This window comes from Malaclemys terrapin, chromosome 1 (assembly GCF_027887155.1).
Source record: "Malaclemys terrapin pileata isolate rMalTer1 chromosome 1, rMalTer1.hap1, whole genome shotgun sequence".
NCBI lineage: Eukaryota > Metazoa > Chordata > Testudines > Emydidae > Malaclemys > Malaclemys terrapin.
In genome coordinates this window covers 92,917,206-92,941,622 of record NC_071505.1, presented here as the reverse complement: position 1 = coordinate 92,941,622, position 24,417 = coordinate 92,917,206, and the positions used below count along the sequence as shown (strand labels likewise).

Genomic DNA, 24,417 nt, shown 5'->3' with positions numbered 1-24,417 from the left:
GGGGGAAAAAAATTGTGTGAAGAACTGAGTATAGTGAGAGTAGAATAAACTTGTTAATTTTACATAAATAAATAATATGTAAATACATATGTAGATAAAAGTTTGATGACCTCATAATTTTTTTGCAATATGTAATTCATACTTAGGCCCTTCACAACCTTAATCCGGCCCTGGCTGCCGTGCTGGAGGGCTGCGTCCTAGTTCACCAGCAAAGCTGCCTCGCTGCTCCCGTGCAGTCACAGGGCTCTTCTGACCTGCACTCCCAGGTGGCCTGCTGGAGCTGGGGTTTGAAAGTCCCTTGAGGCTGCTCATGCTGGAGTTGAGGGGGGAGAGGAGCGAGGGTGGGGGAAGGGAGAGGAGCGAGTGGGGGTCAGGGCCTCGAGGGAAGAGTTGGGGCTGGGTGGGGACTGGGGGGAAGAAGCGGAGCAGGGGCAGGGCCATGAGTGAAGAGTCAGGGCAGGTACTCTGGGGGGAATATGTGGGGCAGGGGTGGTCCAGTTATTAGAAAGTTGGCCACAGAAGCCCAAGATCAGACCTACAGCAGGGCAGAGAGCTGATATCACCCTCAAAAGAGGGACCCTGTTACACCAGAGCAGGACAGAAAGCAGGCGCTCCCAGCACGCTGTAGTCCCCATGCGCAGCGTCGATACCCTGTGAGCAGCCCTTAAGAAACACAGAGACAGTGACAAGAGGATGTTCAGTCACGAGAGGGAGCTGAAGGAGGACTTGGGAGGTTGGCAGACACTGGGTCATGGCGTGGAGGATGTTGAACTAGGAAAGGAGAGCACTGTGCCCGGACAGCATTGTGTGGTGGCAGAAGTTATTTTGTGCCACGTGACACATTTCCTAAAATGTGGATCTTAAACTACCCAAGATACTACAGGATGGAATTGCAGCACTGAGTTAAACTTGTGATCCATCTAGTCTAGTATCCTGTGTCCAAGAGGGGCCAGGATCAGATGGTGGAGAGGAAAGTGTTAGAGACCTCACAGTAGGCAGATGTAGGGTAATTTGCCCCCATTAAGGTCTAATCCTAATCTCTACTAGTTAGAGATTGATTTAAATTTTGAAGCATGAGGATTTATATCCCTTCCAATACTCTTTGTAAGCTTTGACAACAGAATAATAGAAATGTATGGCTGGACCTCGAGAAGTCATCAGGTCCAGCCCTCTGTACTGCAGCAGGACCCAGTAAACCTAGACCATCCCTGCAAGATGTTTGTCCAACATGTTTTTAAAAACCTCCAAAGATGGGGATTCCCCAATCTCTCTTGGAAGCCTGTTCCAGAGTTTACCTACCCTTATAGTTAGAAAGTTTTTCCTAATAGCTAACCTAAATCTCCCTTGAAGCTGATTCGGCCCATGACTGCTTGTCCTACCTTCAGCTGACATGGAGAACAACTGATAACAGTCCTCTTTACAACAACCCTTAACATATTTGAAGACTAATCAGTAGGGCCCAACCAAATTCATATGAATATGTCACGGACTGTGAAATCTGGTCTCCTCTGTGAAATTTGGCTATTGTAGGAGAGGTCGTGGTGTTGCCACCTTTACTTCTGCACTGCCTTCAGAACTGAGTGGCTGGCTCTGAAGGCAGCACTGTTACCGGAAGCAGCGCTGAAGTCAGCGTGGCATGGTAGGGGGGGTAGTTGTCATTTATGGGGGAGGAGGGGAAGGGCTGGCTTTACAGGTGGGCACCAGGGCCTGCACAACCCCCTTATGGGTCAGGACCCCCACTGTTACAACACAGTGAAATTTCAGATTTAAATATCTGAAACCATAACATTTAAGATTTTTTAAATCCTATGACTGTGAAATTTACCAAAACGGGCCATGCATTTGGTAGGGCCCTTCTTACCAGACCCCCTCAGTCTTCTTTTCTCAAGCCTAAACATACCCAGTTTTTTTAAATCTTTCCTCAAAGGTCACATTTTTCTAAACCTTTTATCATTTTTGTTGCTCTCCTCTGGACTCTCTCCACTTTATCCACAACTTTTCTAAAGTGTGGTGCCTAGAACTGAGTAGAGTGAGACAATTACTTCCTGTGTCTTACATACAACACTTCTGTTAATACAATCCAGGATGATATTAGCCTTTTTCATAGCTGCATCACACTGTTGATTCATATTCAGTTTGTGATCCAATATAATCCCCAGATCCTTCAGCAATACTACCACCTGGCCAGTTATTTCCCATTTTGTAGTAGTGCATTTGATTTTTCCTTTTGCACTTATCTTTACTGACTTTCATCTTGTTGAATTCAGAGCAGTTCTCCAATTTGTCAAGGTCCTTTTGAATTTTAATCCTGTCCTCCACAGTGCTTGCAACCCTTTCCAGCTTGGTGTCATCTGCAGATTTTATAAGCACACTCTTCACTCCATTATTCAAGTCATTAATGAAAATATTGACTAGTACCAGGTCCAGGACTGACCCTTGTGGGACACTACTAGATACATTTTCCCAGTTTGATAACCGTTGATAAATATTACTTGAGTATGGGCTTTCAACCAATTGTGCACCCACCTTATAGTAATTTCATCTAGACCACATTTCCCTAGTTTGCTGATTAGAATATCACATGGGACTGTGTAAAGCCATACTAAAATCAAGTTATATCACACATATATCTACTGCTTCTCCCATGCATTAGTCCAGTAACCCTGTGAAAGAAGGAAATTAGGTTGGTTTGACCTGATTTGTTCTTGACAAATCCATGCTGGCTATTTCTTACAACCCTATTATCCTACAGATCAGTGGTTCTCAACCCATGGCCCACAGGCCACTTGCTACCCAATCAGCACGCAGCTGCGGCCCATGTGACATCCTCAGCATACAGGTAGTATATATATTGTGTGGATGTGACCCACATAACACATAGAGAGCTGCATGTGTGGCCCACAATGGTAAAGAGGTTATGAACCACTGATCCAGATGCTTACAAAATGATTGTTTAATAATTTCCTGGTATCAAAGTTAGACTGACCGGTCAGTAACTCCCTGGGTCCTCTTTGTTCTTCATTTTTAAAGATCAGTTCAATGTTTGCCCTTCACAGTCTTTTAGGACCTCACTCGCCCTCCACAAGTTCTCCATGATAATTGCGAGTGGTTCCAAGATTGCTTCTATGATAACAGAATATTATCTTTATTCATATAAATGTTCAGTCACTCTGTGGGATAGCTGTGGGATAGCTACCCATAGTGCAATGCTCCGGAAGTCGACGCTAGCCTCGTACTGTGGACGCGGTCCGCCGACTAGAGCACCTAGAGCATTTTATTGTGTGGACACACACAATCGGCTGTATACAACCGATTTCAATAAAACCGGCTTCTATAAATTCGAACTAATTTCGTAGTGTAGACATACCCTCAGTGTTGTTAATTTCTTTGCCTCAACGACATGGCTGGCATTGTAGATCTATGTTCCAACAGCAGATGGAAGAAACAGGGACCAACAAGAGAATTTTTCCTGTTCCATGATACATTTACCCAGCTCGCTCCTGTCCCAGGAGCTGAGGGGAGTGGTTATACCTACATAATTAACTCCTTAGACCTGGTTTTCTGGAGCACTACTGTACCTTTACCTTACTGCCAAAGTAACAGCTTACAAGGAATATCTCCCACTTAAAGGGGAATCCCATCTGCACAAATACTCTCTGCCAGCCCTTCTTCTGGCCCCTGCTGTGGGGAGTGTGCTAAGGAGAGGACAGAGTGCAGTGCACTCCAACTATTCTTGACTTCCCACCGTCCTCTTGGCCTCTATTCCTGGGCCAAACACAGGGACAGAACAGCAAAGCCGTCCTCGCATCATTTCAAAGATAAGCTGAACTCTCTTTTGGTTTAAATATATAAATAAAATCTATGTTGGATTTCATGAAATTCACAGCTATATATGTGTGCACTTAAAAATTAGAAATGAATGGCAACCATCTTTCTGAAAAGACAATGGTGTAATGCCAAAGCAGATCAGATGCTATGTGCCATGTGGTTAAAAGCCCAATTGTCAAGTGACAGTCCTTGCCACAGATAATGCAGGTGTAAAGCGCAGGGCCGGAAGATGAAGCCAGTGCACTGCTAGCACCTCAGGTCTGCTGTGCTTTCCTCTTAACTCTTTTCACTTTCCACTCTCTCAACCCCCTCTCTTCAGTCTCTCTGACTCCCTCCAGCACAGTCAGTTGCTAGCTGCATCTTCCCACCTTGCTGTGTCGATGTCAGAAGTTTTCAGGTCCCTTTTGCAAATGACCGTGCACCTGAGCCTAGGTCGACCCAGTGTCCTTGGAGCATCCACAAGTTCTCCATACATGAGATACTTTGGAATCCTTCGTCCATCTGGTGCCCATGACAAAGCCAACGCAGATGTCTGTGTTTGAGAATAATGATAAGACTTTGTAATTTTGCTTTCTCAAGTATTTCAGTGGCAGGAACTTTGTGATCCCACTTGATATTCAAAATAAAGAAAAGACAGAGGGTATGGAAAGTGTTTAGCCTGCTCTCATGTCTGCTGCAGCTGGTGTCACCACTATATAGCAGCATGCTCAAAACATATGTCTGGTAGACCCGTATCTTGTTGTGCAGTGCCAGTTTCCGGCTAGCCCACATGCACTTGGTCAGTTGGGCAAATATGGTGGCTGCCTTTCTGTTATGAAAATTAAACTCACCAGCTGGATATACATTATCCGATACAATCGATCCTAGACAACAGGACTGCTGTACAACTTATAGCGTGATGCTAGCTATTAGAACTTCTGGGGCAGTCAAACACACCTTTTGCCATAAGCATTGGGTTTTGGTTTTTTGGTTGTTCTTTTTTTTTCTTTTTTCAGACTGACGATTAGTTCAAATTCATCACAAGCTAGCACAAAGCTACTGCAAAGGTGCTGGAGCTCCTCTTCACTGGGTGTGATGAGCACCACATCATCACTGAAAATAAGTTAGCTTATCAGCAGGTTTTTGACTTTGCTTTTTGCTCTTAGACCTGCACTGTTGGAGAATTTTCCCGTCCGATCTTGTATGGAGATGGAGATGTTATATGAGAAAGCATGATGAAGGAGCAGAGAGAAGAATATACTGAAGAGTGTTGGTAGCAAAACAAATCCCTGTTTGACACCACTGCAAATTACAAACATTTAAAAGTTTGATGGTTAAAACATTGTAAAGAGTTCTGCTCTGCTTTATATGTTGCTATAGATAGTCACAGGATATATACAGGAACTGGGGTAGAACCTTGGCAAGTAAAAACCATTCCAGTAACAGTGGCAACTGCTCAGGATTGGTTGTCCTGATGTGAGCCAGCTACAGTATGATCTTTGCAGCATTAGTCATAGTCCTAGGGTTTAAGGCCAGAACGGAACTCCTGTGATCATCCTGTACATCACAGGCCACCAAACACCCAGCCACACTCACATCAAACCCAACAACCAGAATTAGACCTAAGTATTACAGCCTTTAGGAGATGAAACTATGGTGTGTCATAGCCAGAGAATAGGAGGGACCAAGGTGTACCAGTGCACAAAGCCTCTGCAAGCACTTTTCCTTCACTTTTGCCTATCCACTTTCTTCTATCACCAGCTTCCACTCCCTTTAAATGGATCATGTGTTTTCAAGCTACTAGTGTACTCTAGCATGACCCATCACCCCTCCTCTCTTTCTGATGCAATTGACTGTGGTGTCATCACCCAGTCATCTGAGGGGACTATCCAGAACCAAATACAGGGGACAGCTGGCAGGGCAGGACATTACTGTCAAGATGAGCACAACCCCACAGCTGAGGGGCTGGAGTTCTAGGAGAGCGAAGAGCAGGGCCAAAAAAGTTGGATCTCCATCTGCCAGTGAAGAAGACTACTAGACACAGAGCAGAATGGACTGGGAGCTGCATCGAGTCCACCTGGTGCTACTCTACTTCTTGACCTATTCTATCTTTGTGAACATCTACAAACCACTGTTCCATCCCCTCACCACTGTAGCAGACCTAGTGTCCCAATGGGTCACTGCCCAGGTGATCAGGCTCTTCATCCTGTGGCGCTGCAGCCTAGAGATGGCAATTGCTTTACTCTTAATTCTGGGCAAGAAGCTCTGGGCTGAGATGCTAGCAAATAAGGCACTATGGCAGTCCCTGGCAGCAGCCAGAGTCTTCTGCCTTCACCTAATCACCATCCTGCTGCACTGTGGCAGGAGATGTGCTGTGCAGCTGCTGGGGCACCTGAAACAAGTGGTTTGGGCTATCTTGTCATCCAGTACCCAGTGGGTCCACCCTCATCTGGCTGCCTGTTTGCGGGAGGACAGCAAGGACTGTAAGATAGTGCTGCGAGGAGGCATGCGTCAGGTGAGCATCTCGCTCTTCTTTGGGTTCCTCGATGGGGTGCTAGAAGTTTTCCACATGTCAGCGCTGGCAGTGAGAAATGGAATCACCCACATCTTCAGCTATGCCAGGCCTACATGGGACCCTGCCTCAGAGGACAACAGCTTAGTTACCATCACTTCTGTCCTCCCCCCTGCCCGGGTTCCCTTGAGTCACCGCTTCAAGGGCCCTACAACTTCAGTCCTCAAAGACTTCCCCTCATCCACTGACATGCTTCAGTTTGTGGTTGTCAGTGAGAACATAGGCAGGGGTGCTGATAGGTATAGTTTGGAGGGCACAGCTCTTCCCCTGCATGTAAGATTCCAGAGCTATATGAGAATGAGAGAGCCATTTTCTGCGCAATCCAGAAGTACTACAGTGAGGCAGCTGAAGATAGCCTGCATGGTTTTCATTGTGCTCTACCTCTCCATACTTTCTGTCATTGTCCAGTGAGTCACATAAAGGACCAGCTCATATATTTGTGGTATTCTATTTATGAAAGATGTCCTTGCACTAACCCTGTTTTTGAGGGGAGGGGCCTAACAGCACAAGGTGTGTAATGCAGGGGGAAGAGTCCCAGTGGTGAAGTGTGGTTTAAGCATAAGATGTCCATCTCTGAGGACATCTCTGTGGATTTGGGTACAAATCCTGATTTAGATGACAAGTGATAAGAATTTGGCCTCATCATATTTCTTGATGTGTCATAAGAACTCCATCAAGGAATGAAGAATATGTAGAGTGAGGTATTAAGAGGAGAAAGCAGGAAGTGGGATATAGTGTAATGGGAAGCCAGAGAGACGAGATGGAGTAAAGGAAGAAGGTGAGGGGCTGTGGAGAGAACAAAGGGAGCAGAGAGAAGCAAGAGACCAAGGAGGACACAGCGAGAGTAGAGGGAGCAAAGAGGAAGCAAGGGAGTGAGGAGAGATTAAGAAGGAATGGAGGGAGGGACAGGCTGAGAAGGGATTTGAGGAAAACAGAGACCGTACAGAAGAGTGACAAAGGGGGTAAGAGACAAAAGGAGAGAATAAACAGGAAGAAAACAGAGAGGTAGAGAGAGATGAGGCAGGGACAATTCAATGTCTGTGGCCATCCCAGTCGTTGGCCTCTCTCCTGAGAGTACCAGCATAGGGAGCAATCTGTATCAAATGGGCATGTAGTTCTTTTGGCAAAGGTTGTTCAGTGCTCTACAGTATGTGCAATGAGTTGGGTGATCTCAGTTCAGTCCTAGCAGAGAGATGGACCACACTGCAAAAGCCACCATCACAATTGGCACTAATTGAGCTCCTGCAGTATTCAGGGAATGAGAGCAGCAGCAGAACAAAAAAACAAAAACAAATAAAAAAGTCACAAAAATCACAACCCCAACCCACCCTATGAATGCAGAGAAAAGGTCTTTAAAGATCAAAAGAATTAGGTCTGAATAAGCAGTATATGAGGAGAGAAGAAGGTGATAAAGAAGCAGGAAGAGTCTCAATATCCGATCAGTGTTATTAAAAAACACTCGGTAAAAATGCAGTACCCAAGCCAGTTTCCATTGGATGGCATTTATTTTTGCTACAAGTTAAACAGATATAAGTTCGACACTCTCTCCAGTGGTTTTTTTATGCAAGTTGCCAGTGTGGCCCTTGGCATTGCGAAGTTTGGCCATCTTTGACTGCCTCTAGGTCTTTCCCGTCTCTAATGGTGCCATTCTGCATTATTTGATGGAGGGCTGTCCAATGGGGTCTGACCGTTAGGGAAACTGTGGGGGAGGTTATTTCCCATTTTATAGAGTGCAGTTTGCATGATAGAGTGAGGAGTAAGGAGCAGCTGGAGCCTCTAGAATATCTGAAGTGTTTGTGCAGAAGGATATCTGGAGGGTAGGGACCGTTTAAGACTCCCAAACATCTTGGCATCTTCCCTTTTGGATAATATAATTAAGGAGCATCTGAGCAGTGATGACTCCTTCAGTTCTCTCCCCCCTATTCCTTATTCTCTCTCTCTCTCTCCCTCCCTCTCACCTTTCTCTTCACCCTATCTCTGGAAGGGGGGGGGGGGCTTGCCACACTAGCTAGGTGAACCCCCTGGCTGGGGATACCTGCTGGCTGTGTAGGCAGCAGAAGCCCTCTAAGGCAGAGGCCGTTGGAGGAACCAGGCAGCCGCACCAGTTTTGACTGATGCTGAACTGTGTTTATGCCTGAACAATAACTGCATCTCTGGGAAAAGGGCAGGGACTCTCGATACTGGTGACAGTGTCACTGATGCAGCTGGCTGGTGAATTGTCCTCCGCTTACTTAAGAGTGGGGAAGATGAGGCAGATGCAATTACAGCGGCCTTGCATTGTGATGGCACCATAATGCAATGTCATCCCATGATGCTGTGATGTAAATGAATTTGTCTTGCAAATTTAAAAGGTGGTGGGAACCCTCCCAAGCGAAAGGTTCCTGCCTTTGGATGAACCCTTTCAGAAGCTGTTATAAAAAGTGCAGTGTGCTCATGACATGATCAACCAATGGGTGATTCATCTGATGAACTGCTGCTACTAATTGGTAGTCCATTGGCTGAATGTGAGAGTTCAGATTTATTTGTTTTTCTTCCAGCTACAATTCTTCAGTGCAAGCTCCTTGCCCTTGACACTTAAAATATACATTTTCCATTATTCAGGAGATATCACTGGGCCAAATCCTGAATTCCTTACATAAGAAAAATTTCAAAGTCAATTAGCATTTTCTTGGGTAAGGTCTTTGAAAATGACGTAAGAGAATTAACACACAAAATACTTTGTGAAGTTTAAATGAAGGTCACTGCTATGCTCCCACTCCAAGAAATATTATCTTAAAAATACTAAACATTTAAACGTATGACCGTTGAACAATTAGAGGAAGGCAGATATCCAAATATATTCGCAATACATACAATCTCCTAAATAAATGTACACATGTAGTCATCATATTACATAGCCCAGAACAACCTTAATGACACCTGGAAATGGCCCAGTGATATGGGGTTAGAGTTAAGTTTTAAAAGGTTTGATCAATTGCCTTCACGTTCAGGATACACTAGCATGTTTTATTTTTAAGTAATCACAAAAAATATTTTTCTTCTGCAGTTATAAGACAAGTGAATACAGGGCCTATCACAGAGCAGTGTTGCAACTTTTAACTCTGCTACTGAACAGCTCCATGTTCATGGTAATTTGTAATGCCTTGTAACTCAAAAACAGCCTTTAATTTATTCATACTTTGCAAAAAGATACAGTATACAGTACCTAGACACTGTAAAAAACAAAACATCCTTAGATTAGATAACAATTGATCAGATAAAATAGATCTAGTTTCTTATATTGGAATCTATTATTTTAGCATCTGAGCACCTCAAGATTTAAAAAAAAGATATAAGATAATTCACATCTCCTGTCCCAGCAGGGACATGTTATCAAGCCGATTGTGAGCTCTTCAGGGCAGGAAGCATGTACTCGTATTTTTAAGTGCCTGGTACAATTCACCCTGAATGCAGTTAGGGCCTGTGGGTACTACTCTGTCAAACAATACAAAATAATGCTCTGGAGTTAACATTATGCAGGGAAGGGAGAGCTAACAATAAGCCTTATCATGGAACCTGTCTGCAACAACTTAATGATGGAGACTATCACCTCTTCATAAGAAAATGTAATACATACACCACCAATATTAAATCACTCTCAGTTCATCTACTGGTATTTCTAACATACAAATCAGCATAATAAAAATCAAGTCATACTGCTGGATGGTAGAAGCTAGCTCAAATCATGTCCATAACTTGTTTATACAAGGGTTTCTGATAAGGCATCTCTTCATTCTGCTAGCTACATAGGGCTGAGTTGCAACCTGAAAAGTTATTAATTGGGAACTGGAGGATGAGATAAATTATTAATTCCTCCTTTGGCAAAGGGAAATCAGATAGTACTGGAGTCAAGAAGCTCTCTAAGGTCTGTCTAGATTTGAAATTGTGCTAGTGTCCGTTTAACTACACCTCTACCCCGATATAACGCGACCCAATATAACACGAATTCGAATATAACGCGGTAAAGCCGCACTCCGGGGGGGTGGGGCTGTGCGCTCCGGCGGATCAAAGCAAGTTTGATATAACGCGGTTTCACCTATAACGCGGTAAGATTTTTTGGCTCCTGAGGACAGCATTATATCGGGGTAGAGGTGTAGCTGTTTTCAGACACAGCTTTTGCCAAACAGCTACAATTCTTCAGTGCAAGCTCCTTGCCCTTGCACCTGCATCACTGCTGGGCCCGTGCCCAGCCATAATCTGGCCCCAAATCCTAAACCACACCAGGTAGAGGAAGAGGAAGGCAGATCAGAATTCCTGGCTTGTTCTGCCAACAACCCAGTAGTGTTTGAGTCATCAGCAGGCGGATAAGTTCCTCCAGCCCCCTTCCCTGGCCTGCCAGTGTAGGGGTGAGGAAAGAAACACCAACAAGTTATTCTGCTGAGGATACAGGAGGAAAAAAAATTATTTTGTGCCCAAACTCTGATTCCTGCAAACACAGCTCACTACAGAGCCTTGTCTACACCAGGATTTGGGAGGCAAAACTTTCCCATTGTTGCTAACATTGGTGCCACTCTATCAATAGGAGCAATGACAGGGCATTAGCAGTCATTGGTGTTTTTTAACAGTATATCATTTAGATGTGCTCTGAGCAGAAAGGGAGGAAGGAGAAGAAAAGATGGAAACATTCAATAAAGAGAAAAAATTAAGCTAAAGATAAACAGATATTGAAAAGTGTGAAGGAAGGAATGGATACATTAAGATGGGGTAAGGCGTCTGCCCTGCACCAAGCCTGAGTAAACAGGGTGAGCGGAAGGAGAACAAATCCCTCACCCCCTCCACAGCCAGAGAGAAACAGAGCTATTCTACCACTAGTGTAGCACCCAAGGGAGCAGCAGTTCATACACAGGAGTTTGGTCAGCAGACCCACATATATGTGTTATCAGGGATTCATGCCCCTATCTTCCCTGCAAATCTTCCCTGCTCAATGGAACCCCACACCCACAGCACAGTTCTGTTGCCTTTCCAGTGGCATGTGTCCAATAGGTGTAAGGGGGCAGGATTTGCCCCTGTACAGCAGAAGAAAAGTGGAGTGAAAGAAGGGAACTGAGGAAGAAAAGAGCAAGGGAAACAGTATGGAAAGGCAGAAAGTGTTAATAAATTTGCTATAAACTCAGATTAAAATGACGGATAACCAATGTATATATCATTGTTATGGCAGGTGTTCACATGAAGCCCTGTTATCCCCAATGGTCTCCCAAATTCTTGTCCTGCGCATACAGACAAGCTTTGAGTATTGGAAGAAATGCTTGTGTTAGATTTTGGTTACCCAGGTTACCAGGTAAAGGGAGCTGTGCTAGTGGCAGGAGAATTTGTTGCCTGCCTTGGTCTCAGATTAGAGTCAATTCCTGAAGCAGAGTTACTCTCCAGGAACCATGCCTTTGTGTTGGGTTGAGATTCCTGGAAATTGGATTTGCCCTGTAGGCTATTTGATCGTCTCATACCAGATCTGATGTACATATGTAAATAAAGCAACTTACGCTTAGAATGTACCAGATTCTGCAACACTGATTTCTCTGCCATTGGGAAGCTAGACTGCAAGATTCCAGTGTCTGTCACCACTCAGTGGTCTTCCGGGGGTACATCAACTAATCTAGATATTTGCCTAGTTCTACAACAGGCTACATAAAAAGCACTAGCAAAGTCAGTAAAAATAAAATTTCATACAGACAATGACTTGTTTATACTGCTCTATATACTATACACTGAAATGTAAGTACAAGATTTATATTCCAATTGAGTTATTTTATAATTATATGGTAAAAATGAGAATCTAGCCTGTAAAATGGGATGTGTATTATTATTATATTGATAATTATGGCAAACCCTAAGTTAATAGTTAAAACAAAACATGTACATATAGAGCCAAATTCCACTGTCAGCTGTACTGATGTAATTGAGAGCAGAATGGTATAATACTGTGCCGAGATAGTTGTTCTTCCACAACACAATGTAAAGCATACCTAAGGAATGCACCTAGCATATAAAATATTAGACAAGCTTCATAAACTCTCAGAGAGCTTCCATCTCCTCTCCCAGCTCAGTGACACCCACAGAAGAAGGCTTTATAGGAAGAAATCTGCATGAAGATCCCCTTACAGAGATCTCCCACACCATGGGCTGGGATTTGCTCCATGTGGAGAAAGCCTCAGGACCCACACCGCAATTTGGCAGAGCCCAGAGGCCAGCTCCTTCTGTGTGGAGGCCCTGATCCCTTACTGCAGCCATGCTACCAAGCATTCCCCCTAGTCGTGGCTGTCCCCGGGACCCGAGAAGAAGGCACTCAGGAAAAGACAATGCAGTCCCAGACTGTATTCTCGTTGCTCGGCAGGACCGGCTCTAGGCACCAGCAAAGCAAGCACGTGCTTGGGGTGGCACAATTACAGGGGCGGCATTCCGGCCATTCTTTTTTTTTTTTTTTGCTTGGGGCGGCAAAAAAACCTAGAACCGGCCCTGTTCCTCGGTGAGGTCTGCTGAACTGGCAGGCGCAATGTGCAATCACTAGTCCCAATACCAGTCTGCCTGATGTGATAGATCTAAGAAAACCTCTTACAATGTCAGTTTCCCCCGTCAGCACTGCTCAGATTTGAAGAGGCAGAGCTCACATGTCCGAATATGCTAAATTAAACAAGCCTAAGTTTGTTCACCTTCGAGCATGTTGTAACATCTGTTTCTCCAGGCTTTTACTGAGGGGGTGGGTTAACTATGTTGAGAGAAGAGGGGTTTACTCTCAGTATGCAATGTTTTTTCTTTGTTGGCATTGCTTCAGCCTAAATTCTTTGTAATAGATTCAGTTGCACCTAAAGCTCTAGGAGGTTGCGTGCCCATACATCAGAATAAATCCACAAAAATGGAAGGAAGGATGGTCCAGCAGTTAGGGCACTAGCCTTGCCCAGCCCTTAGGAGACCTGACTTCAATTTCCTGCTCTGTCACAGACTTCCTGTATGACCTTGAGCAAGTCACTTAGCCCCTCTGTGCCTCGGTTCCCCCTCTGTAAAATGGGGATAATGGTACTTCCCTACCTCAGAGGAATGTTGAGAGCATGAGTATGTTAAAGGTTGGGAAGCACTTTGAGATCTGCTGATGAAAAACTAGGTATTATTAAATAAGAAGCTCAAATTTTCCAGAAAATGTGTCTAGAGGAGAGCAAAAAAGAAAAGTGAAACAGAGCTTTGCGCCGAAGAATCCACAATGTTGCTCATACTCACAACAGCTTTGACTTTCTCTACACAATGGTTTTTACAAACGTTAAAAACCCAGTGAACCTGCTTCTGATTTCAATTCACCCGTGTAGAGGAGTAACTCGATCGAAGCAAATGGCGTCTGGGCATAAAACCAGTGTATGCAACAGGAAAATCAAGCCCAATAACTTGAGCTATGTCTCCACTACATTTCTTTTTCTTTACAATTTCCCACCGAGGCAATTCCACTGGTGGTAGCAAGGGTAGGAGTCTTACCTCAGACCAGCAGCTTTGCCAACTCTCATGATTTTACCCCGAGTCTCAATAACTGGTGTTTTTCTTAAAGCCCCAGCTCTTGGAAGCTGGTGATTATATGAGAATCTCAGCTTTCATTTTTTCAAAAGTATGTTTTTAGCCTTTGTGGTTTCAAAGAAATTCTTGAAAACATGAAATGAGCACACGTAAGCACTCAGAAACTAAGTAAATAAAAAGAGCCCAATGTATTATTTTTTTGAAAAAAATCATGATTTTTAAGTCAATCTCATGATTTTGGGGCCTGACTCGTGATTTTTGAATGCTGGACTAGTGGCACTTTATCCACCATGTCATCTGAACTGGCTCAGAGGAGGTCTAGAAATCATGGTAGTCAAAATGTGGGTGGCCATGGGCACCTTGTCTACACTAGAGCACACATGAAATTTCAAGAACCAATGTCTAAGCTACTCAGTCCAAGCTTACACCTGAATCATGTGCCAACACACTATGGCTGCCCAGTGTGGATGTGACTGTTAAAAAAAAAAAGTGGTTTAGCCCAGGTAGGAGGCCAAACTACAGTCCATTATTGAATTCTGTTCTATGAGGGCTTGTTCCCACCCACACAGGCTGCCAAATTGTGTTAGATCTGGGGTCTTGTCTACTACCAAATTCACAGATAGCTCCAGCCATCGCCCTCCTTTGCCCACTGCCCATCCCAGCATGGAGACAGGTACACTGGGATTCTCTCAGGAGTCACTGCACCCCCTTTCTGACGTTTTTACACTGCTGGAGTGGCACAAGGCGTCCTGGTCCACGACTGGGGGGTCTACCTGCTATGAGACTATATATATATATATATATATATATATATATATATATAAATTAATAATGGAGGCAAGAAGCTGACTCTAGGTCTTTCTTTGTCTCCTGTGAAGCATCTCAAAGGGGCTCCAGCACTGTCAAATAAAATAACTATAAACAATGTTATTTACTGACTGTCTTGTTTGCTGGCAAGCAAGCTGAAGATGAAGCAATGAGGGAGCTTCACTCCCTGGCCCATATCAGCCCTGTAGCCTGCCAGCTCAGGCTGCTGGGATCTCAAAGCATCCTTCATGCCAACCTAAGGCTGTTTCGACACCCATGGACCCTCCAGCTCACCCATGCGAGTGCAGCAAAGGTGAAATGTTTATCAGTTGGACTGAGATAAGGTAACCATTGAGCAGGACTCAGGCTGTGGGCACAGGCACTTGTAAGCAATACTTTTTGTAGGCCCTACAGAAATAAAACAGGCAGCACCCTTCATTGCCCTGAGCACTGCATTAAAAATATCTAAACAGCTGGGGTTTCATTGTGGTCTGCACAGCTCGCGTTCAGAGGGGCTCACGCTCTCGGCCCCCCTAGTTGATCCGGGCGCGTTCCCGCCCCTTGCCTGGCGCGTTCCCGCCACTCAGCTGCTGCTGCGAGGGAGCGCGCGGCCCCTGCACTAGCGCCTGCCCTGGAGCGGAGCGTGCGTATCTCTCCAGCCGGGCAGCGGTGACTGAGCGGGGAGTGACAGCGCGGCCATGCACAGCTAGCCCCCGCCCGCTCGCCCGGCTGCCTCCGTTACCCCCGGGGCAGCGTTCCTGGGCCCCCCCGGCCAGCTGCTCGGAGTGGCTCAGACACACGCAGGGGCTCAGCGGCGTGCCACGGGGCGCCCCAAGGATGGAAGGGGGCGCGTATGGAGCGGGCAAAGCCGGGGGCGCCTTCGACCCCCAGACCTTCTTCCGGCAGCCTCACACCGTCCTGCGGGTGCTCTCCTGGGTAAGGGCACGAGGCGGGGGCCGATCCCTGGGGGCAGGCAGCGGGCTGGGGGGAATGTCCCCGCTCCCCCCCACACACACCTGCTGCCCCCCCCCCCACACGCACACCGGCTGGGCCCCATCGGGGGGGTGGGGGGCGAAGCTGGAGCCGGTGCTGCAAAGTCACCTCTGCCCAGGCAGAGGCGGCCGCCCCGCCGGGAACCCCGGCTCAGGTGGCGGCTCCGGTGCCGGTCGCGCGTGTCCCCCGTTGCGGCTGCCCGAAGATGGGGTGTTTCTGCAGCGGGGTGGGGGCAGAACCCGGGAGCCGAGAGGAGGGTGGAAAATGGGACGTGATCCAAACACAATCCCGCGGGGGGATCCCGTCCGGGCGCGGGGCCCCTCCCCAGGGTAGGATCTGGTGCAGTGGGGGCGTCCCCGTCCCCCCAAGTCAGTCAGTGTTGCAGGGACATTTTCAGGGAGGAGCTTGTTTGTTTTGTTGAAAAGGGGGACCTGGAAACACTGGTGTCTGCGGGGGGTGGGGGTGGTGGAGATGATGATTCTGCACGGCAGCGCCTCTGCCTCGCCAGCCCGTCTAATTCCGTCTCCTCTGCTTGCTGCTGGAGGCAGCGAGGGAGGGGGCTTGTACGAGATTACGCGGGGCGGGGGGGAGCGTGTTGTCCTTTCTCGCCCGCCCGGCTCCCTTGCCTTCTTTCCCACTCTGCAATGTGTTGTGGTTCTGTGCAGGGGGGGGGGGCGGCTCGGTGAGAGGGGGGAGGGGAAGGGTCTTTTCGGCCTCTTTTCCTTGCTACGGTGGGGGGAGGAGGGTCTCTCATCTTGTAACGCTGATTCCATGGCTGTAGCTCTGTGCGGGAAGGTCATGGGGATTAAGGGAGCGAGCTGCAAACACAGAGCTGGAGAGAGAGATTGCGTTAAGAAGGGGGTGGGGGGCAGTGTGAGGAGGAGAGCGTGAAGAGAGAGAGAGACACACACACACCAAGGTGGACAAGCATGAGCCTGAGGTGCCCCAAAGTAGCTCCCTGTTTTTGTATTTTTAAATGTATATGGAAAAAATGGAAAGGAAAGGGCAGATAGGGGGTGGGGGGGACACGGGTTGATCGGATTGGCCAGCCTGTTGCTGGCACTAACATCCCATAGCCAGATCAAGCTCTGTGCCGGTGCAAAGGAGGTGCTCCGTCTGCTGGTGTGACCAAAGTGGCACAGTCCATTTCTGTCAAGGAAGATGCCCCTTCAGCCTGATTGCAAAGCCTAGCTGCACCCTGAGATCCCTGGGGATATGATTAATATGGTCAGTTGGTCTGTCGGACTGGGCCTATGTACGGTACAGTACAGCGTGGTTGTTACTGCGGGACGGGGAGTTCAGTAAATCTCCTGGCGCAAAGCTGCTATGGAAATCCATTATGAAGTGATGGATACACACACACACACCCATCGCCTGGCTTGGGGAAAGCAGCAGAGAGTATTCCAGCCAAGGATGATGGACATGATGTGACCTAAAAGGATTTTTCCAACCCTAATCTCTGGGACAGAATTTCCTCTCCCTTTTTTGTAATACCACGACTTCACTCTAACACTGCAGGCAGGGTTCTGCCTTCCCAAAGCCAGGAGGGAGAGAGAACAAGAGACGGTCTCTGCTCCGCACTTCTTTCTGCTCCATTGTTTCTTGTACTCTGGCGGCTCCTCCATGAACTCTCATGCTTGTTCCATAATGACTGCCCAGCCATGACAGACTACCCTGCATTTAGCATTCCCTTGGATGCCCTACTGTTTCCACACAACCACCAGCTCTGTCTCCTTGACCTTGACAGAGGATGGAATGGGATTGACCCTATGCAGAACATTACAGACCTTCACTTAGCTATAGAAACAAATGTCCCACTGCAGAACATTGGCAGTACCCTGGGGTCAGCATCCCAACAAGGACAGCCTGCTTGTTAGTCACGGGGAGAAAGGGGGTGTGCTCCTTTTTCTCCCCCTTACTTCATTTTCTACTCACTAGTTCCTATTGGCCCATTTTATCCCCTCTTTAGCACCTCTCCCCCAGTGCTGCTGAGACTTAGGGTATGTCTACACTACGGGATTAATCCGAATTTAGATAATTCGGATTTGAGAAACAGGTTGTATAAAGTCGAAATGAGTGCGGCCACACTAGCACAGTAATTCGGTGGTGTGCGTCCAAGTACCGGGGCTAGCGTCGATTTCTGCACCGTTGCACTGTGGGTAGCAATTCCATAGCTATCCCATAGTTCCCGCAGTCTCCTGCGCCCATTGGGATTGTGGGTTAAGATCCCAGTGCCTGATGGGACAAAAAACATCGTCGCAGGTGGTTCTGGGTACAGCCTCACTCCCTCCCTCCCTCCCTCCCTGCATGAAAGCAACGGACGGCAGACAACCATTTTCGCGCCTTTTTTCCTGGGTGGGTGAACACTGCAGACTCCATACCACGGCAAGCATGGAGCCCGCTGAGGTCAAGACAGCACTCATGAATATTGCAAACACCTCGCGCGTTCTTGTGGAGTTTATGCTCAGCCAGGACCAGAAAAACGAGGCGAGGAGGCAGCGGCGGCGGCAGCGCAGCGACAAGCATGATGAGGACATGGACACGGACACGGACACAGAATTCAGTGAAACCACAGGCCCCAGTGCTTTGGAGATCATGTTGTTAATGGGGCAGATTCTATCCATGGAACGCCGATTCTGGGCAAGGGAAACAAGCACAGACTGGTGGGACCGCATAGTGTTGCAGGTCTGGGACGATTCCCAGTGGCTGCGGAACTTTCGCATGCGTAAGGGCACTTTCATGGAACTTTGTGACTTGCTTTCCCCTGCCCTGAAATGCCAGAATACCAAGATGAGAGCAGCCCTCACAGTTGAGAAGCGCGTGGCGATAGCCCTGTGGAAGCTTGCAACGCCAGACAGCTACCGGTCAGTCGGGAATCAATTTGGAGTGGGCAAATCTACGGTGGGGGCTGCTGTGATGCAAGTAGCCAAAGCAATCACTCAGGTGCTGCTACGAAAGTTAGTGACTCTGGGAAATGTGCAGGCTATAGTGGATGGTTTTGCTGCAATGGGATTCCCTAACTGTGGTGGGGCAATAGACGGAACCCATATCCCTATCTTGGCACCGGAGCACCAAGCCACCGAGTACATAAACCGCAAGGGGTACTTTTCAATGGTGCTGCAAGCACTTGTGGATCACAAGGGACGTTTCACCAATATCAACGCGGGCTGGGCGGGAAGGGTTCATGACGCTCGCGTCTTCAGGAACACTACTCTGTTTAAAGGGCTGCAGCAAGGGACTTACTTTCCGGACCAGAAAATAACCGTTGGGGATGTTGAAATGCCCATAGTTATTCTTGGGGACCCAGCCTACCCCTTAATGCCATGGCTTATGAAGCCATACACAGGCAGCCTGGACAGGAGTCAGGAGCTGTTTAACTACAGGCTAAGCAAGTGCAGAATGGTGGTAGAATGTGCATTTGGCCGTTTAAAAGGTCGCTGGCGTTCATTATTGACTCGCTCTGACCTCAGCCAAAGAAATCTCCCCATTGTTATTTCTGCTTGCTGTGTGCTCCACAATCTCTGTGAAAGTAAGGGGGAAACCTTTATGGCGGGGTGGGAGGCTGAGGCAAATCGCCTGGCTGCTGATTACGCGCAGCCAGACACCAGGGCGATTAGAAGATCACACCATGAAGCGCTGTGCATCAGAGAAGCTTTGAAAACCAGTTTCATGGCTGGCCAGGCTACCGTGTGAAATATCTGTTTGTTTCTCCTTCATGAAAACCCTCCCCCTTTACTGACTGATTTTCTGTAAGGAACCCACCCTGCCCCTTCCCCCAGCTTTCTTTCAAACCAAATAAAGTCACTATCATTTAAAAATCATTTATTCTTTATTAATAGATTAGAAAAAGAGGGAGGGAACCCGGGTGGTATTTGGGAGGAGGATTGCTGGGAAGGAAAAAGCCACAAAGAAAAGGTTAAAAAAATGACAGCCTTTTGCTTGGGCTGTCTACTGGGGTGGAATGGGAAGGTGTACGGAGCCTCCCCCCCCGCGTTCTTACACGTCTGGGTGAGGAGGATACGGAACATGGGGAGGGGGGAGGGTGGAACAGGGGCTGAAGCGGCAGTCTATTTTCCAGCAGCCGTTCCTGAACCTCCACCAGACGCCGGAGCAGCCCCAGCGTTGCATCCTTCATCCTCTGGTCTTCCTGCCGCCATCTCTCATCTCGATCGTCTCTCCTCTCCTCACGTTGGTCCCTCCTCTCCTCACGTTGGTCCCTCCTCTCCTCACGTTCACTGACTTCTTTCCTATACTTTGAAACTGTTTCCTTCCACTCATTCAGATGAGCTCTGTCACTCCTGCTGGATTGCATAATTTCAGAAAACATGTCCTCCCGCGTCTTCTTCTTACGACGCCTTATCTGTGATAACCTTCGGGATGGAGGAGGGAGGCTTGAGGAATTTGCAGCTGCTGTAGGGAGGGGAAAAAAGAGAGAATTGTTTTAAAAGCTACATTTTGCAGAACAATGCTTATACTCTTTCACGGTGACCAACACTGTTCACATTACATAGCACATGTGATTTCTGTGCAAGGTCGCATTTTGCCTCTTAATGCTGAGTGCTTGTGGCTTTGCTGCTAGAGATCACAGGTCTGGGCAACAGAATTCGGCTTGCATGCGGCCATGGTAAGCCATTGTTTTACAGCTTCTGCACCCTCCTTTCCCACATACCAAGCATAGCCTGTAGAGTGCTGCAGAAGCCTGGCCAATCTCAGCCAGTTGGGGGGGGGGCAGTGTGGGGGGGGCTTGTCTGGGCCCCTTCAGGCAAGTAGAGTGCTGCGGTTTTTCTGTTAACATTCAGCAGCACCAGAAAACAAACTAACCCCCCCCCCCCGCCATGAATTCTCTGGGATGATCACGGTACCCCTCCCCCCACCGCATGGCTGGTATCAGGGAAGATCCCTGCAGGCACCAAACTACCCCCCCCCCCCCCCGCCGCCGACCCCCCCCCCTCGCCATGAATTCTCTGGGATGATCACGGTACCCTCCCCCCACCGCGTGGCTGGTAACAGGGAAGAACCCTGCTAGCCAAACGCGGAAAACTTCAGGGCCAATTTCCCATCTGCGCTTGGCTAACTGCAGGGAAGGATTTATTTTCCGCCACAGGCAAACAGCCCAGTAGGAACGGCCACCTCTGTCCCCTTAATTAAGTTCCCGTATTTCAACCAGGTTACCAGGAGTGATATCACTCTCCTGAGGATTACACAACAAGATAAAGAACGGATGTTGCTTGAATGCCAGCAAACACGGGGACCATACGCTGCTAGGCTTTGTCAGGCAATGATACCAGATTACTTGCTGCAAGCATGGCGTGGTCAAGTGTCCTACCATGGAGGAGGGAATAAGGATGCACTGCCCAGAAACCTTCTGGCAAGGCTTTCGGAGTACCTCCAGGAGAGCTTCATGGAGATGTCCCTGGAGGATTTCCGCTCCATCCCCAGACACGTTAACAGACTTTTCCAGTAGCTACAGACTTTTCCAGTAGCTGAACTGACCGCGAATGCAAAGTCAGGCAAAGTAATCATTAAAAACCGTTTGCTTTTAAAACAAGTTTTATATTTTAAAAGGTAAACTCACCTGAGGTCCCTTCCATGGGGTCAGAGTCTTGGGTACTGGCTTGGGAGGCTTGGGAGGGTACTTCAGTCAGGGTGAGAAAAAGATCCTGGCTGTTGGGGAGAATGGAGTGCTGTGTGCTCTCTGCAAGCTCATCCTCCTCCTCCTCCTCCTCTACCCCATCGGCAGAATCCTCAGGCGTCGAGACTATCCCCGACCCAGAATCCACGAACAAAGGTGGGGTAGTGGTGGCAGCCCCCCCTAGAATTGCATGCAGCTCGGCGTAGTAGCGGCATGTCCGCGGCTCTGACCCGGAGCGACCGTTTGCCTCCTTTGTTTTTTGATAGGCTTGTCTGAGCTCCTTGACCTTCACGCGGCACTGCTCAGAGTCCCTATTGTGGCCTCTCTCCATCATGCCCTTGGAAATTTTTTCAAAAGTTTTTGCATTTCGTCTTTTAGAACGAAGTTCTGCAAGCACTGAATCCTCTCCCCATACAGCGATCAGATCCAGTACCTCCCTCACGGTCCATGCTGGTGCTCTTTTTCGATTATCAGCCTGCATGGTTACCTGTGCTGATGAGGTATCTGTGGTCACCTGTGCTCTCCACGCTGGGCAAACAGGAAATGAAGTTCAAATGTTCGCGGGGCTTTTCCTGTCTACCTGGCCAGTGCATCCGAGTTCGGATTGCTGTCCAGAGCGGTCACAATGATGCACTGTGGGATAGCTCCCGGAGGCCAATACCATCGAATTGCGGCCACACTAACCCTAATTCGAATTGCTAAAATCGATTTTGGCGCTACTCCGCTCGTTGGGGTGGAGTACAGAAATCGATTTAAAGGGCCCTTTACATCGAATTAAATGGCGTCGTTGTGTGGACGGTTACAGGGTTAATTCGAATTAAAGCTGATAAATCCGAATTAAAGTCGTAGTGTAGACCAGGCCAGAGTCTTGAGTTCACAGGCTAACCCAAAGCATTTGTAATGATATGCTGTGTATTATTGTGAAGCACCAGAGATATGCCTGGCACTTTACCATCACAGAGTAACACCTGGCCCCATAAGTGCTGGATCTAGGGGTGCTGGGGTGCTGCTGCACCCTCTGGCTTGAAGTGGTTTCCATCATATCCAGGGTTTACAGTTTGGTTCAACGGCTCTCAGCTCCCCCACTATACAAATTGTTCCAGCACCTCTGCCTGGCCCCTGCCCCATAGAGCATACTATCTAATTTCGATGAGTGCAGTACACACCTTTAAAGGATGAGGCACAAGAACTCAGGTAGGTTGTAGAAGATGGCATATGTTGTTTAACGTTGAGAAGAAAATGAGCGCCTGGTGACAGGGTCTGACACACAGGAGGCTTAGGCCAGTGTAGAGAGGTTGGCATCACTAGAGTGAGACTCTGGGCACTGTCAGGACACTGGTGTGAGGGAGCTCATGTTTCCAGACTGCTGCTGGTGATAGGAAGTAGCAGCTCCCCAGTACGCACGTAAGGATGCTTGTTGTAGCACGTGGGCAGAATCTTTCTTTCTTTACACCTGACAAAAAAATTAAACCAATTTGTGCAGGCAAAAGGTGTTGGCTCAACAGTCCTGGAGAACAGAGTCCTCTACGTTTTCCCCAAACCTGCTTACCAAGGGCAGTAACCACTCAAACCTCCCCCACACTGCTCCCCATCATGCCTCAGCTTGGAAAAAGCAGCACCTACTGGAGCGTGGAGGAGTTAATTGTACATGATCTGTTCAGTCCCTAGCCTCCTTGTGGAGACCCCCCCCCACAAGGGGGCCAGTGGAGATGGGGGGACTTGTCCACTGACAACCAGACTGAGACAACCAACTCTGTTCACACAAGCCATGCTACGCATAGGGAAATTGGGGCACAGAGAAGTTAAGCAACCTGCCCAGCATCATCCAATGAGCAGGCAGGGCTAAGAATAGAACGCACAGATTCTGAGTCTCAGGCCTAGATCACTAGGTCACATTGACAGGAGTTGTATTTGTATTTTACCTTAGAGGTAAAAGGCTTTGTCTCCCCTTCACACAGACCCTGTCTTTTTGCTCAAAAAAAATCTCCCACTTTTGCTAGTACTTGTGCAGTTTCACCTCCGGCTGCAACAGTAGGAGTCCTAGTATAGATGAGGCTTTTACCACCATGTTACGTAGACTTGTTCTTAGTAGGCGGGCCAGTTCTATGCTAAAACGTTAGAGCGACTCAGCTACGTTGCTCGGAGATGTGAAAAATCCACACCCCTGAGAGACATAGTTAAGCCAACCTAACCCCCAGTGTAGACAGTGGACTAACTACAGCAATGGGAGAATCCCTCCTGGCGATGGAGGTAGCAGCTACACTTAAACTGCTACAGCAGTGCAGCTGCCGCGGTTCAAGTATAGATCTAGCCTTAGATGACACAGTGGGTAAAATGCCAGTGGCTCTATACTAGAGCTCCCATAAGTGTTAGCAGCATTGGAAAGCTTTACAGAAACCAGGCTTGAGTCATCCAGTCACACCCTTACCCTGACCTGTGATTTGCACTGAAATCAGTGATCTAGAGATGACAGCCTCTTTATACCATTGTCAGCTACACTGAGCAAGCCATTCCCTGTTCCACGTTTCAGATAAGAAGCTATTCCCATCTTCTTCCACGCAGCTACATATGCTGGTTTTTGGGCCTGTGTAAGTCTTTAAGGCAGGATGTGACATGCCCAGGGTGGATAATAATCAATTATTAAAAAAAAAAAAGGGGGGGGTTATTTAAATCGGATTTTTTTGATAAAATGCTTTTTGAGGAAAAAACCTCTCTAAAGATAGTTTTAATTAAGATACATTATAGCTCAAAGATATCTTTCATATCATCATGAAATAGGGATTATAAATTCTAATTCTATAGAATTATAGAAATAGAGACAATATATTCATGTAATGTTTAAGAAAAGTTTTGTTAATGAGTTCCAATAGTTCATGGGTTAGGGACCCAATCTTATGGGATTCCAGGGGCTTCTGTATAGATTATTTAGGTTAATCTTTCTATCTACCCAATGGGATTCAGTGCTTAGTTTGAATAGGGGAGGGCAAACTTTTTGGCCTGAGGACCGCATCGGGGTTCTGAAACTCTATGGAGGGCCGGGTAGGGAAGGCTGTGCCTCCCCAGACAGACTGGCCCC

General features: G+C 47.5%; 1 protein-coding gene across 4 annotated transcripts in view; it reads left to right on the top strand.

The window, feature by feature from the left end:
• The first annotated feature begins 15,340 nt into the window (after nt 1-15,340).
• Nucleotides 15,341-24,417, top strand: part of SYNGR1 (synaptogyrin 1) — a 32,068-nt gene continuing 22,991 nt past the window's right edge. For 2 of the 4 annotated variants that reach the window (XR_008445290.1, XM_054031299.1), the window contains exon 1: nt 15,344-15,652. Coding sequence is in view for 3 of the 4 variants with exons in the window: in XM_054031299.1 (XP_053887274.1) it covers nt 15,554-15,652 (99 nt within the window). In the remaining variant the exon portion in view is untranslated. Of the gene's footprint in view, nt 15,653-24,417 lie in introns of all 4 variants that reach the window. The other 2 variants (XM_054031315.1, XM_054031307.1) reach the window with 2 other exon arrangements.